At 42.4% G+C, this 16,383-nt stretch overlaps 1 protein-coding gene across 7 annotated transcripts in view; it reads left to right on the top strand.

Annotated features, from left to right (window-relative positions):
- Positions 1-16,383, top strand: part of RGS12 (regulator of G protein signaling 12) — an 86,376-nt gene that overhangs the window by 31,478 nt on the left and 38,515 nt on the right. For all 7 annotated transcript variants that reach the window (XM_081207592.1, XM_081207591.1, XM_081207590.1 and 4 more), the window contains 4 exons: positions 7,154-7,175; positions 11,191-11,360; positions 12,377-12,469; positions 16,023-16,166. In XM_081207592.1, coding sequence (XP_081063718.1) covers positions 7,154-7,175; positions 11,191-11,360; positions 12,377-12,469; positions 16,023-16,166 — 429 coding nt within the window. The remainder of the gene's footprint in view (positions 1-7,153; positions 7,176-11,190; positions 11,361-12,376; positions 12,470-16,022; positions 16,167-16,383) is intronic.

A 16,383-nucleotide genomic window follows, 5' to 3' on the forward strand; every position in this document is an offset into this window, starting at 1 on the left:
GAGCAGGTGAGAGACTAGAGGTTCTGGCTAGTTCAGGGGCCTGGAATGGCTGGAAGCCAGTACAGTCATACCTTGGGTTAAAGATGCTTCGGGTTAAATCTTTTCAGGTTGCGTCCCGTGGCGACCCGGAAGTACCGGAAAGGATTACTTCCAGGTTTCGTCGCATGCGCAGACACTCAAAATGACGTCACATGCATGCGCAGAAGCGGTGAATAGCGACGCGCAGACACGGGTTGCGTTCTGCTCAGGTTGCGAACGGGGCTCCGGAACGGATCCCGTTTGCAACCAGAGGTACCACTGTATAGGGATTAAAGGAGAAGTATGGGGGGGAGAAGGGATGCGGGTGGCGCTGTGGGTTAAACCACAGAGCCTAGGACTTGCCGATCAGAAGGTCGGCGGTTCGAATCCCCGCAACAGGGTGAGCTCCCACTGCTTGGTCCCTGCTCCTGCCAACCTAGCAGTTCGAAACCACGTCAAAGTGCAAGTAGATAAATAGGTACCGCTCCGGCGGGAAGGTATTTCCGTGCACTTAGTTATGCTGGCCACATGACCCGGAAGCTGTACCCTCGGCCAATAAAGCAATATGAGCACCGCAACCCCAGAGTCGGTCATGACTGGACCTAATGGTCAGGGGTCCATTTACCTTTACCTTTATGGGGGGGGGGCTACCCTTGGGGTTGGCCTGGAAGCTGCAACTTTCCCCAACCCCAACCAACAGTGGTTAGATGGCTGGCGGGGTGGGGGACTGTCTATCACCAGCATATAACGCTTTGTTTGAAGGATTTGCAGTGGCTTCCAATGTGCTACCCGGCCATGTTCAAGTTTTTGTAGTATTAAGGCTTTACACAAATGAGGACTAGGTTACGTACTTCAGAGAGTGCCTTATTGCTTGTATACCCAGTCAGTTGCTGCATTCTGCAGAAGAGTTTCTCCTTCAAGTACATCCCCACACTAACTTGGGCAAGGCTATTAGTGTGGCTGCCTCTGTTCCGTAGAACACCATTCTTGTTGAGCTATTGCACAGGCACCCACTATTTTTACTTTCTAGAAACAACGGAAGACATTTTTATTTCAACAGGCTTCTCCAGTTTCATGAGAAGGTGCCTCTGCTCATTTTGTATTATTTTTAAACCTGCCTTGCTATTTTTTGTACCATTTTAAAAACTATTTTAGCGGTTTTTATATGTTCATAAATTGCCTTGACTCAAATGTCGAAGGCATAAATTAAGAAAATGCATACAAATAAAAAAGGTGAAAATACTGTTTTTGGACATTCTAAGCTTGAGAGAACCATAAAGCATACAAGGGGAAATATTAGAGAAGCGCTTGGAGATGCAAGACTGGTTCAGAAGTAGAACAGGATTTCATCAGCATATAAACTACTGTTTTATTTGTTGATTTTATTTCTGTCCTGTCCTTCCTCCCAAAGGAGCCCAGAGTAGCAATCAACAAATTGGTAAAACAATATAGTAGAGGTAAAAACATGTCTAAAGAATGTAGAAACAATGAAAAACATTTAAAACAATAACCTATCCTCAGAGATAATAATTCCAAGGTTGTCAGTATCTTTGGTAGTATTGAAAGCCATAGGATGTGAAGCTGTTTTCCAGGGACACTAAATATAGAGAGAATAGTGAAGGTCCAAGTAAAGTAGCTCAAGGAATGTATTAACTTGAGAGTAACCTTCCAGGAAACACAAGTCAACAGATGTGATTTTTTTACCTTTTGTACAGTACATTCCACACACACACACACACACACACACACCCTCATTGCAGCCAGCAAGTGGTTGTAGTTCAAGGGTCAAAGTTAAACAACGAGAAAAAGAGTTCTGAAGGAGGGAGATCTGGAAGAGGGAGGAGAGAGGGGTGTCAGAGCAAATAGATTCAATTATAGCATTGAAGAAGATGGCAAAATCTTAAGGAGGGGAGAGGCGGAGGAGCAGGCATTGGCCAGGTATCTTCAGGGTGTCTTTAAAAATTATCCCCAATAAGAAGAGCTTTCTATCACTAAGAGTGCAACATAGTTTGAACATCATTTATTTTTCTTCTTGTCTATAATACTGATTTTTGGCTACAATTCCATATGCATTTATCTGGAAGTAAAGCTCTGATGAACTCTTTGGGACTTGCTTCTAAGTTGACAAGTGTAGGATCGTACTGTTCATTAATCAAGGTAAAAGAGTAAAATGTGGTAGATTCATGAGACAAGAAAATGGAGATCTTAATTTGACACATGGTATACTTCAGGGAAGGGAAGGTGGCGCTGTGGGTTAAACCACAGAGCCTAGGACTTGCCGATCAGAAGGTTGGCAGTTCAAATCCCTGCAACGGGATGAGCTCCCGTTGCTCGGTCCCTGCTCCTGCTAACCTAGCAGTTCGAAAGCACGTTAAAGTGCAAATAGATAAATAGGTACTGCTCCGGCGGGAAGGTAAACGGCGTTTCTGTGCGCTGCTCTGGTTCGCCAGAAGCGGCTTAGTCACGCTGGCCACATGACCCGGAAGCTGTACGCTGGCTCCCTCGGCCAATAAAGTGAGATGAGCGCTGCAACCCCAGAGTCGTCCGCGACTGGACCTAATGGTCAGGGGTCCCTTTACCTTTTCCTTTATACTTCAGGGAAGGAAGTAACTTTTATAATTAATATGGTAGGCTACACTGTGCTAGATACACTAGAGGGCTCACTATTTGTTTATAAAATAGGAGTTTGGAAACCATATGACTATGTTGTATACATGCTTCTAATTTTGGTAATAGCTATTTTCTCCATCAGCTTGTAATAAAAACTGATGACTCGCTGGGGAAGCAGATTTAATACTTGGAAGTGGTTTAGTACAAGGCCCATTTCAATCTGGCTTCAAGCCTGGGTTAACTCATTTGGTCACCCAGATCAAGAGGCACAGGGGATCTGGACCCTGTTAATTTTCCCCATTCTCTCAGCAGCTTTTAATTCCATCAGCCATGTCACCTTCCTTGGTTAAGATCTGAGGGTACATTGTTATGGGGAGGGACTTCACTTCAACCCCATAGCATTTGTGTGGTGAGATCCTGCAGGGCTCCATCCTGTCCTCCCTGCTTTGTAACATCTATATGGAGGTGTTGGGTGTGGTCATTAGGGTTTGGGGGCACAGTGTCATGAGCATGCTGTTGACACACAGCTCTGTGTCTTCCTTCTGGATCAGGTAATGCTATGCAGGTTAAATATTAAATATTGGTTCCCCACCAACACACACTTTTCTGCAAAGATGACTGACAAAGCAATGGCTTCTCATGTTGCTGCACAGACCTATGCAAAGCAGGCCCCAAGTTTAGAATTAAATTTTGCTAGATATAATGATACTAGGAATATTGTCAACTGTAATGTGTATGGGTTGCTCGTGCATAAGTTGCCGCCTCTCCAGGCTTTGTTGCCTTGCTAAACCTTTCAGTCTGGGCAGCCCTTCACTTCGTGGCTGCCTCAGTCGCTAGCAGAATCCGTCAGTGGGCGTTTCTTAAATCTTTTCCAACATAAAAGTTGTTTGACACCCAGTCTCCTCCTACTCTCTCTGCGCGGAAGTCTTCTGTGCAGGGTGGGCGTGGGTAGCGGAGGACCCGTGCTCTCCCCGCTGGTGTCCGGTGAAGAGTCCTGGAGCCCTCTCGCCGATTCCCCCATCAGCCCCTCTATATCCCTGGTGTTGCGCTGATTTGCTTCCCCATCTGCGGAGCTGCCTCTCTCCCTGCTGGGCCCTTCTCCAGCATCATTTGAGAGCCTTCCCTCCGCCTCTAGCTCCGATGTCAGTTCCCTGACATCACCTAAACAAGTTTCTTCTGCTTAATAAAGAAATGGCTGTAATATTTGGACAGTAATACTGAATCAGTTCCTACCATTGAAATAATTTGCGAGGCCCCTAAGGCATTTATGAGGGGTACCCTTTTAAATTGCTTATCAGCAAAAAAAGAGACAATAGAAAAGAAAATATCTTTTAGGGAATAATCTTATGATACATCTTAAGGAGGCAAATAGATCTATACAATTTTGTATATTAAGGGTCATTTCCCGGCTTGGGAATCATGATCAAAATTGCTTCCCTTCAGTAGTCTGGGATTTGAGTATCAAAGTGGCAGGTGGATTGTGTCTGCTTTAGAGATCAATTCTAAATATCCTAATCTTTTTCTAAACTGTTTTATAAATGTTTCATATGCAGTCAAATGCCAGATTTGTGAATGGAAGCAACTATGACTGTGATCCTCAAGCAGGCAAACACTTAACATACATAAATAATCTGTGATTGTGTGAAGTAGGGATCTTGTTTAGGGTTGAAACACTCGACTGTTGCAAATGATTTATTTGATTACATTCCTGTAAATAAGCAAATACTGAGAATAAGAGGTAGGGAAGACTTAAGTAGCTGTCACACATCTCCCTAGATTTTTTTTTAAGAATTGTTATTGTGCCAGTCAATATTCCTGTGGAGTTACTGGAACTGAGAAAGTGTGTTGAAAAGATTAATAAATTGGCAGGGATGGGGGAAGATCTAGGCTATCATAATGTTCTGCATTTTTTTAAAAAAAAGGTTTATTGTCTAAACTAACAGTTCATTACTTGGCCCTAAACTGTGGCAGTTGCTGGTTGGTTTACAGTTCAACCATCTGCATGCTGGAAGCAACGAGAACAGGATGTGACAGGCATTTGTCTACAGTCAGTCTTTAGAAATAAAAAGCCTACACAAAGAAATGGGTAAAAAAAGAACCATAGTCAGTTTATTTACATACCTTTCATTTCCCACAAATACATATCCCATAGGCAATCCAGTAGTCATAGAATCGTAGAATTGTAGAGTTTGGAAGGGACCCCAAGGATCATGTAGTCCACCCCCTGAAGTTCAGGAATCTCAGCTACAGCATCCATGGCAGATGGCCATGCAACCATTCGCAAAAGTTCAGTACTTTAAAAACCATGATTGTTGGCATCCATCTGTCTCAAAAGGCAATGGAGTGCACTTCTGGGGGTGAAGGTCAATTAATAATAGCCCAAAGTAATTCCAAAGCTGATGATGTTAGTACAGTGGTACCTCAGGTTACATACGCTTCAGGTTACAGATTCCGCTAACCCAGAAATATTACCTCAGGTTAAGAACTTTGCTTCAGAATAAGAACAGAAATTGTGCAGCGCAGCGGCAGCAGGAGAGCCCATTAGCTAAAGTGGTGCTTCAGGTTAAGAACAGTTTCAGGTTGAGAACGGACCTCCAGAACGAATTAAGTTCTTAACCCAAGGTACCACTGTACCTAGCTGCCCCCACCCCCCCAAAAAAAACCTAGACTGAAAAAGTCAAAATCCCTTTATTAAACCAATTGTGTTAAGTTGGGGGGAAACTAATGAGGAACTTACTACCAAAAAAATTTAAAATCCTTCATCACTTTAATCTTTTATAACGGAAAATCTAATTTCAGTTTTATGCTAAATATTCCAATCTGCAGTTCTGATAAGTTTTCCACATGGTGCTGCTGTGCATAGTATGAAAGGTTGTTTTTAATTGCTTTTAATGTAAATATCTTTGGATCACTCTGTGAGTAAAGTGGAAGTTTTATTCCATCTAATAGTGAACTTGGAAGCAAAACAAGGACATCCAGAAACTAATGTAGTGATTGCTACATTTCTCAAGGGACTCACTTGATACACAGAATTACCGTATTTTTCGCTCTATAAGACGCACCAGACCACAAGATGCACCTAGTTTTTGGAGGAGGAAAACAAGGAAAAAAATATTCTGAATCTCAGAAGCTGCGCAGCCTGCATTCACTCCATAAGACGCACACACATTTCCTCTTACTTTTTAGGAGGGAAAAAGTGAGTCTTATAGAGCAAAAAGTACGGGTATATAGGTTTGTAAATTTTAAAAAGAAAGTTGCTTTAAAAACACACATTTATTTTCTTTAAAAAAATTGCTCTGTAAGTTTCCAGGTTCTACGGAATGTTGATATCATGCAGGTAAGAGAAACCTGGACTAAACTCAATGTCAGGAGAGAGCAGTCCTGCTTCACATTCACTGCCAAATAAGAAGAATGGCTTGCAGTGCTACCTTTAGCTAGGGTGAGGAGAGGCTGCTTAATCACAGCTGCACTACAATCTGAAATTGTTCACTCCCCCTTTGTAAGGAGTGGGGGAAAGGTCTAAAGAAGGGGTAGCTAAACCACAGTTTGGGGAGCTGGTCTGCCCTTATCCCTTCACAATATGGAGATAGGACCTCCCCCATCAGTGGCTGACACGTAGGTTTGGAATTCTTTTCCAGACATGCCAGCTTAAATTATTTGGAGTTTTGTTTCCTCATATGCATTTTGGTAATAGAAAGAGGGGAAGAATGGTTGGATAATTTAGTTTAGCTCCCTGCCTCAAGGCTTTGGGATGACAGAAGCTGTAAGTCTGATAAATAATAAATTCTGCTGGGAGGCAACATTTTCCACTGAGTTACAGAACAAAGGTATTTTAAGAAGCTGTGAATAGGCTTGGAAAGCAAGATGGTTGTATTTTGAATCATGGTATGAAAAAAAATTACCAGTGATTAATTGTGTTAAGACTCCTGATGCTGGTTATTTATTTGGCAAAATAAATAAATAAAAATATTCAGTGCAATCCACACAGAAGCCAGAAAGAAACAAATTTATATTTTGAGCCTAAATTGTATATGGACAAAATCTCTTTGGTTTCTAAACATTCTGGACCCTGTAAGATTTTATAAACCCTGTGTTCCACATGGAGCGTAGGAGAAGCAGCAATTTAAGATGTTAAATTCATAAACTCTTCAGTTTGAGCAGGGCCTGAATGTCTGCAGTAAAACCAAAACAGGAACAAAAGAAACCTTTGGGTTATCTTAACTGTGCATTATAGAGAAATCAAAGACTACTGATCACCCTTGGGAATAGATTCAAACCCTTACATACAAATAATGTTACTAATCCACAACCCATAGTTGATCTTATTCCCTTTATAGCCAGTGGGAACACGTTTGTTGACATTGGTGGGGAGAATGAAATTGCCCTGAAGGGGTTGCAATGGTTGGCTCAAAATTATCAGTGAATTTGGAACAAAAGTCTGGTTCATATACTTTTGATAACTGAACAATGCTCATTATCTATGGCAGTTTTTGTGTAACTGCTGTTTCTCCCTCTCTCTTTGCAGTGTGCAGCCGTGTCTGATGGAGGTAAGCATTAATATGTGAAAATATTTGATGTTTCTTAATTTGGCACTGTGGCATTGGATGATAATTTTAGCAGCCTTATTTTATAAAAATTGTATACCACTTGATTGTAAATCAGGAGTCAGCAAACTTTTTCAGCAGGGGGCCGGTCCACTGTCCCTCAGGCCTTGTGGGGGGCCAGACTATATTTTGGAAAAAAAAAAATGAATGAATTCCTATGCCCCACAAATAACCCAGAGATGCATTTTAAATAAAAGGACACATTCTACTCATGTAAAAACACGCTGATTCCCGGACCATTCCCGGGCTGGATTTAGAAGGCAATTGGGACAGATCCGTCCCTCGGGCCTTAGGTTGTCTACCCATGTTGTAAAACAACAACAAAAACTACCTTCAAACCGGCTAACAAAAAGATAAAGATAAAGGAATAAAATCAACATAATGGCTAGTCGTATTTGTTTGGAAAAGAGACCTAATATTAATGTCTCAGTGGAGTTTATTGAGTATAATGCTGATCTGTGTTTGTTGTGGTTCACTAAGAATGTGTACATCCTCCAGCCCGGTCCAGGTTTGCCAGGCGCTCCCTTCAGGAGGGCGTGATCCTGGAAAATCTAGTTGTACAATGGGCCAATCTCATATCAAGGCATCTGTTCTTCCTGATTACTCATCCAGATGATGCCCTGTCTTCTTGTTAATCATACCTAAAATGCCCAAATAGGATTTGCATTAAAGGCACTATCAGTGCCTGGAGACTGACAGAGTAGTGCTCCTCCTGTATTACTACTGCTGCTAATACTAATAATTTATAAAGCACCATAAAGTTAATAAACAATACAGTCCCTGTCCATGTAGCCAGACTATCTAACCGACTCAGTGCAAAGGGAAAAGAGAACAGGAAGAGAGAGACAGGTATACTCAAGTTGCAAAATTTGTACATGCTGAAGCCTGTGAGGTGTACTCTGCCTTCCTTGGTATGCCTTTAGTGATTGTAAAGCTTATTTACAATTTTATCAATATCTAAGTATAGAGGAGCTGTTTCATTGGCCTTTCTTAATGTTTTACCTTCATAGCTCGTAGATAGGAAATATGCTAGAGATCCTTTTAGAGATAGATGTTGGCAATGATCACTCACGTCTTCTTTTTCTGTAGTTACTATCAGGACTGCAGCTCTTTCCAGGCCGGTTTTTAGAGGCCCCCGCTGAGTCTTTTTCTTGGAGAGACTTTTATCTGTATCACTGAGAAGGGGACAAAAATTGTTGTTTCTCTTTCAAACCTGTTTTGATTGCCAGTTAATCTTAGTTCACCACTCTTTGTAATTGGTTTTACTGAGGCTGTGATTTTGTATTTTGGGTTATTGGATAAAGACATCCTGCTAGCAGAACCATGGCTAAACTTAGAAAGGGAAGGGGGGGAAGGGCATGGGCAGAGAAGGAAAGGAGTGTTAGTGTTACCTGTCCCAGTAAAGTGAAAGGGGCCATGTCCATGCCACTAGACCGGGGGCAGCGCATCCTGTTTCACCGCCTGAGGCAAAACAGAAACGTGCTGCTGAGTCCCCGCCCCGCCCTGCCCTGGGAAGTCAAAGTGGCAGTGTCCCTGCACCAGGATCCCTGACTGAACTGAGTTTAAAAGAACAAAAGGGCAAGGAATAGCAGGGAGACCAGGTTGGAGCAGCTGGAGTGTCCTGTGACATAATCTTCCTCCTGGAAACCATGAAATGGACCTTTAAGAATGAGTAGGACAGTGGTCAAAGTGCAGGCAACAGAACACCCAGAACAAACCCAACCATTTCTCTCCCTGCTCCCCTTGTAATGGCTAGCAGGAAAAGTCTTTTGAGGAGCATGGAGGTGTACGTTGTGTTTCAGTTCTTTGCTGTCCAAATCAGCTGCCGTTACTTGCAATGCCAGTACAATGTGAATAATTCATGTTCCTTCAGCGACAGCAGTTGAAGGCCCTTTCTTTAAATTATTTATCCAGCTTTTTATAATGCTTTGTGCCAAGTATATTGAGGATATCTCTTGTGGCTATAAGGGGAAATGGACGTTCAAGTAAAAAATGGGTAATTTGTTGAAGAGTTGTTTGAAGAAGATGTTGTAATATAGTGGGAGGTGTTGCAGAAGAACAATGTTCCACACTGTTCAGAGAGCGTCTATCAAGCGTGCTCTAGGGGAATGGATCTGTGTTAGGAATGGATACAGAAGGATGGTTTTCAGTGAATGGTTTCAAGGATTTGGTTAAATGGCACTACAGTGGCTCTTACCAGCTCTATCCAGGTAATACCTTCAGTGATGCTGATGATCATTTAGAAATATAGGCATTCTGAATAGGATTGTGCTGTTTCACTGTAAAAATGGTTGCATGGGAAATATTTCTTTTGAAAGGGTGGTTCTTTGCTTAAATATTTTTGGCATGATTATTAAACTAAAACTTAAAAAAAAACCTCTTACAATCAGTAATATTGTTAGCGTTTTATTTTAAAAGGTTCCATTTTTGGTAGTATTTTTATGAAAGCAAGAAATTGGTAAATAGGAAAATTATTTGAATTTGCCTTTCCATTCAGTTACAATTTCCCCACTTTGCATTTTTATTTGTAACAGTTGTGGAGATGTTATAACAAGGAGGACAACAAGAAAGAGAGGGTTTGTTTATCAGTGTGCATAAAATTGCTAATAACTTACCAGAGGGATCTTTAATTTCATCTGCTGGAGTGGGAATGCAAAGTAAAACTGTACGACTCCAACTGTTAAAGTCATTAATAGAGACCCTATATTAATGCCTTTTGCTTGTCTAGAGGATGTGGAGATATGTTGTGGGTGTGGAAACTAGCCCACTGTATTAGAATACACCCACTGCTCCACCCACTTTCGCATCAGGGCTCACCCACGGCTGGCATGTTGCTCTTAGAAGGCTGCCCCAAGCAGAATGCAGCCCTTGAGCTGAAAAGGGCTCCTCACCCCAGTAGAGGGCAAGGTCCCCTTGCACCACGCCATTCCCCCGTCCCCCTCTGAGCGCAATTATCGCTTTGTCCACATGGTGTGACAGGTGGGTGGTTGACTTTTGTGTGTCTTCCATAACTTCATCCAGCCCTCCTTCTCTGTGTCTTGCAAGTTGCGTGTACTGCCCTTCACCAGTAGGCCACAGTAAAATAGAAAACAATACAGTGGTGCCTCGCAAGACGAAAAGAATCCGTTCTGTGATTCTCTTCATATAGCAGTTTTTTCGTCTTGCAAAGCAAGCCCATTGACGGATTAGCGGATTAGCGCTATTAGCGGCTTTTAGCGGCTTGTCTGCTGATCGGATCAGCTGATAAGCGGCTTAGCAGCTTAGAAAGGGGGGGGGGGAAACCAGCAGGAACTCGCAAGACATTGCCGTCTTGCGAAGCAAGCCCATAGGAAATTCGTTTTGCGAAGCACCTCCAAAATGGAAAACTCTTTCGTCTAGCGAGTTTTCCGTCTTGCAAGGCATTTGTCTTGCGGGGCACCACTGTACAATAAAACAATTCTATAACTTTGACACACACAAAAACAAAAGAAAAATGCAATAATAAATTATCTATCAGTCCAGCAATGGATGTAGCTGCTGCACTAGCCCAAGCCAGGCATAGGTTTTCCTAGCCAGGAAGACCCCTTGGACCTCCAGACACTGGTTCAGCACTTTTCATTGCTTCTCCTGGTACCAGTAGAACGGTGAGATAGGGCTGGGTTTCATCAGCTTAGTGATAGCCACATGGTAGACACAAAGATGTGCTTGAACCTATGATGATCATATGCATCCTGGGCTCTAATCAAATTGGAAAAAGTCTGCATTACTTCACTGGAGGGGAGGGATAGTCTGTTTTGTACAGGTTACAAGTGAGAGAGGAGCTTGCCAGGTCCCAGTTCTGATTCTGCAAGATTCTGCTCTCAACAGTGATGTCAGAACAATAGTTTAATGCAGAAATTGTAGCTGAAATTTATTTTCTGAAAAGTTTGCATTTTTGTAATTTGCTGATAAATTAATTGGTTATTTCTTCCCACAACAGAGCTAAATAACACAGATTTGAAAGATTGTGTCAGTGATAATAGCCTGAGCAGCAATGCCAGCCTCCCCAGCGTCCAGAGCTGCCGGCGACATCGGGAAAGAAGAGTTGCAAGTTGGGCGGTTTCATTTGAGCGGCTTCTGCAGGACCCAGTTGGTGTAAGATATTTCTCTGTAAGTAAGAGACAAAATGCTAACTTTTTTGGTATTAACGTAGACAAAAAGTAGCCAACACAAATTGGGCATAAAATCTAGCTTATTTCAAAAAGAGAATTAACTCCAATGTAAAATCTCCTGCATTAAATACACTCATTTTTGTTGCATTGGGCCCGTTTTATGTTTCCAAAAGTCTAAACGAAGCCTGTCAAAAATTCTTTCTACCAGGATAAAAATAGTGGTGTGCAAATACCAGTTAAATTATATTTGTACTAGAAATTTCAAGCTTCCTCCATGAACATGAAAAAGACTGCTTTTTCTAAAGACTTGCATATTAGCTTGTACTGTCACTTACATGCGACCATGTGGGGGGGGTCATTTATTTATTTATTTTAATCCTCAGGAAAAGCGATTATTGCTTGAAAAGGGGTGCAGCATTCTTTAAAATGAGTATTGTGAGCAGTTTCTTGTAATCAGCGGGGCTAATTAAAGAGATTGCTGGGCAAATCTTAGATTGAATCCTAATTCCAGCAATGTGAAGTCTACAGAACCCATGTGTGTATCACATGAAGGGGCTCCATGAATAGAACTTGAGTCGGGCTGCACTGCTGGCCATGCCCTCAACTTCACACGGCCGGACTCTCCCCAGCCGCCAACTTCCATGCATTGATCACAAGCCTCCTGAAGAGGAACACCTATGCATAAGCAGCTATGCTCAATGCGCACAAGTTGTAGGCAGGGCTAGCCTGGCTGCTCAGTGTTGGAGGCAAAGTCAACAGGTCAGCCCCACTCTTTGTTCAGTGAGTGAAGTGGGCTATCAGTTAATGAAAGTGTGAAGCCATTTGAGTACAGGAAATTATTGTTTCATTGAAAAACTATCATTGGACCATGTCTGGTCCTTATCTCCCAGACTCCCCTCTATGGAAAAGTTACTTAAAGGTAAAGAAATTGAGACCTAACAGTCTCTGGAATATTGTAATTACTTTTGAATCAGGCCATCTTTGAGTGACAACGAATCACTTTTCTTTTTCTAGGAATTTTTACGGAAGGAATTTAGTGAAGAAAATATTTTATTCTGGCAGGCCTGTGAATATTTTAACCACATATCCGCTCATGACAAAAAAGAGGTAGGACCATGTGGCCGTGTGCTGCTTATGTTATATATGAACTACTAGTAACTTAGTGCTGAATAATTTTTTGGAGAAGGTCTTCATGGTTTTAGCTTGGTTGGGGTAAGCCCTAAGGCTTCTCAGTTCAGGGTTCCTTTTCCTGAACCGAGGTGAATGGCGTATCAGGAGAATACAACTGTAAATGTTTGAGATTCTACGCAACAATTCCCCCCTCCTTTGGGTGAGATCCATCCACCCCGCCCTTCTCTCATGCTTATGCCATTGGTAAGGCTTCAGCCTACACGAGGCATATGTGGGAGCTGGGAAATGCCTGGCCCTGTGGCCACATAAGTACCACTGGCACTGGCTTTGCAATAGAAGAGTGAAAGGCAGGACAAGTTTAAGCAAAAGGATGTGGCATTTAGTATTGCCACAGTGCCCCTCTTTCAGAACAAACTAACCAAGCAGGTAGTTACTTTCCCTGGGGGTTACTTTTACGCAGGTGTTACTTCCCTCGGGGATTGCACGACCCCCAGAACGGTGCCTGCCACCTGAGATGTTGTGAGATATCGGACAGTCCCACAAAATCACGCAGGAGCTTCCCAGAGCCTGGAAGGCAACGTGGAAAGAGCTCTGGGACTCTGGGAGGGTTGTGCAAGGACTCTGGAGGCTCTCTCTCAAGGTATCACAGGGGCCTCCTAGACCCTGGTGAGGAAGGCTGTCCTGCCCCATCCTTCATTCATTCACTCACTATTTTTCAGAACAGCACATTAAGCTGTAATCAAATATGTGAAATATCCATATTGCAGTCCAATTGAAGTCGAAATATGGAGTGGGCAGCAGAAGTCTGCCTGCCAACCCCATTGCTGACACTTATACACTGAGTGGGGCTTACTTGCAAACATTATGTGCATGGAGGGGGCTGTTGTGAAAAGGGGCACAACAATTGCTGCAAAGAGTTGCCTTCCCCTTCTGACACGGACCTGATATACAACACACACACAGGTCCCTCTGCTGGAAAGCTAGTTATCCGAAATTTCAGTTACCCAAACACAAGGAATTAATGCCCCAACCTCTCTACACCAACGGCTGACTCAGAGATCCGAACAGCTGGAGTTGGCCGACCTGTTTACTTGTTTGTGGCTTGCTAGTCAGCAGCAGTCATTTTGGGCAGAAACCAGGGAAGGGAGGGAGGGAGGGAGGAGTGGAAATTGAACAAATCAGTTTTTCCTTCATTTGGCTTTTGCTGATTGGTTGAAGCTGTTTCAGGCAGAATGCATGGGGAGAGAAAGCATGGATTAGAAATGTTTCCATAGAAAATAATGGAAATCATTGACTTGTTATGTGAATTCTTGCCTAATGAACAATTTTATGGGAACGAATGATTTCCTGGGAACATACCATGTTGAGAAAGGGGGGCCTGTGTGTACCTAAAAAGCCTATTTTCTTGGTCACTTTGTTTTGGAAAACAGGCCTCATGACAAACCTGTAGCGCATAACTTTTTTTCAACCAGAACTAATAGGTTTTCTTCAGATGAAAGAGAGTTCTTTTATTATATGTATATTTAATATTTTATTGATTTGTTTAAAGAAAAGTGCAGACATAACAAAAAGTTGGAAAAGAAAGAATAAAAAATGTAAACCACGTAGCATAACAGCCTGGATGGACGAAAGTACAAAGATCTATTTGATAACTAAACAAACTATTACTCCATCTTTCCACCTGGCACTTCTGAAACTGTATATGGAAACAGAATGGGTTTTGAAAAGCAAAGAGCTTATCTTTCATCAACAGCAGCCCAGGGCTCTGTTGCCAAAACCTAGAAGACCTTCAATCTCAAGAATTTGGATTGCTTTTACTCTAGGGTTTAGCAACTTGCCCCCTTGAAATGATATCTCATAAGCTGGAAGTATCTAAAGGGCAGAGCTTGAATGACCTTTCCCTTTTTTTTCTTTTTTGCTATATGGCATAATTTTATTTCTTAAATAAACATTGAGGCACACAGTCACTCAATGTCATCAGTATATGCAAATGTTTGGTTGATCTAAAACATTATAGACCCTTTATTCTCAATAACCATGGAACTCACAGGTGGAGAACACTTTTATTCTTACATATATTTATTATTTGTAAAGGGAATCAATGTATGAGTTAATACTTTACTATCTCTTTGGAGCTGTGTTGTATCTTTGAGAGGGTTCTGTTCTCTGAGAGTTTAGCTGCTCTTCATCTGGAGAGCATCTTAGACTCTGGTTCTAAGGTCTTAACCATTTGGATGTGAGGTCTATCAGCCTTGGTCTGAGGAAAAAATGGGACTCTCTGTTTGAAACTTTCTCTGGACTGGTAAATTATTTTCAGTTGGTGAAAGATCTGGGGAAAGGTGAGGCAAGAAACTCACTTTATACATTTAATTGAATAATTCCAAGTTGATATTTTTATGATATTTGGTAACTGTAATAATAGACATTAGCACATTAGAAGAAAATTAATAGATAATTTACTTTTTAAGATTTTGGGGGAGATCTAAGGGAAGTAAAAAGCACAAAAGAGCAGCTACAAAACAGATGTACTTTTTAAGCTGTATTTTTATATTGCTTTTAATTTGTTTTGATGGTAGAATTTGTTTTGCAAGTCACCTTGAATTATGCATTTAATAAGTAATAGTAGCAAATGCAAGGTAACTGCTGCAGACCAGACCACCATCTGTGCCAGGGTTTCTCATTGCCACTCTACAGTCACACAAGGCTGCCCTAACACCCAGGGGGAGAGCCCTGGCAGGGTATTCTGGGAGCCCTGTTGGACTGTTAAAAATGTCTGATGAGGGCCAGACTCAATGTGATACTAAATTTCTGAATTCTTGGAAGTGTCTAGTTTTTATTTTAAATATGAGGTCCTGGGCAATGGGGTAGCTCTGTGGTCTAAACCACAGAGCCTAGGACTTGCCGATCAGAAGGTCGGCGGTTTGAATCCCTGCGACGGGGTGAGCTCCCGTTGTTCAGTCCCAGCTCCTACCCACCTCAAGTGCAAATAGATAAATAGGTACCGCTCCGGCGGGAAGGCAAACGGCGTTTCCGTGCACTGCTCTGGTTTCGCAGGATGTGGCTTAGTCGTGCTGGCCTCATGACCTGGAAGCTGTCTGCGGACGAACGCCGGGTCCCTCGGCCTATAGAGCTAAGATGAGTGTGCAACCCCAAAGTCATCTGCGACTGGACCTAATGGCCAGGGGTACCTTTACCTTTACCTTTTTACTGGGCAATGAGGACTGGGGCTGGGGGCTGCATGTAGGGATTTTAATCTTTCCCCCACATCATAGTTATCAATGAAAATCCCCCCACCCAGGGAGAAATTGCTGTTTCAGGTGGGTGCTAGTGGGGAGGGATTAAGTATTTTCTCCTTGTGTGCTGCAGTCCTGATCCTGATGCCCCCAAGCTGCTCTTATTTAAAAGAAAAAATGTTAGACATGTTAAATGCATTCACACATTTAACACCACATCTTGTTTGACCCTGATTCCTTAATTACTTTGCAAGTTGTTTTGCTTCCAGGTCAATAACAGGACTTGTGCTTTGTAGCTTTCTTTCAGAGCTCGGGAGATCTTTAATAAGTTTTTATGTAGCAAAGCTACAACCCCGGTTAATATTGATAGCCAAGCACAGTTGGCAGATGATGTTCTCAATGCACCGCATCCAGATATGTTCAAGGATCAACAGCTTCAGGTGATTTTTGAAATGTTAGAAAGTATGTTTTGGAGAGCTTATAACAGAGACTTTGCTCGTGATGTGATGTAACACGGAAAATGTTGGGCATAGCTGTGGGTGGGTGAAAATGTGCTTTCCACCCCCTGCTACTGGGTAAAGATCGCTTCCCACAGCTTGCACGCCTCAGATTATGCACATGCTTGTCTTCCTAGCCTGCTTTCATCTTTATCCCTCT

The sequence above is a fragment of the Podarcis bocagei genome, assembly GCF_964188305.1.
Source record: "Podarcis bocagei genome assembly, chromosome: 9".
NCBI lineage: Eukaryota > Metazoa > Chordata > Lepidosauria > Squamata > Lacertidae > Podarcis > Podarcis bocagei.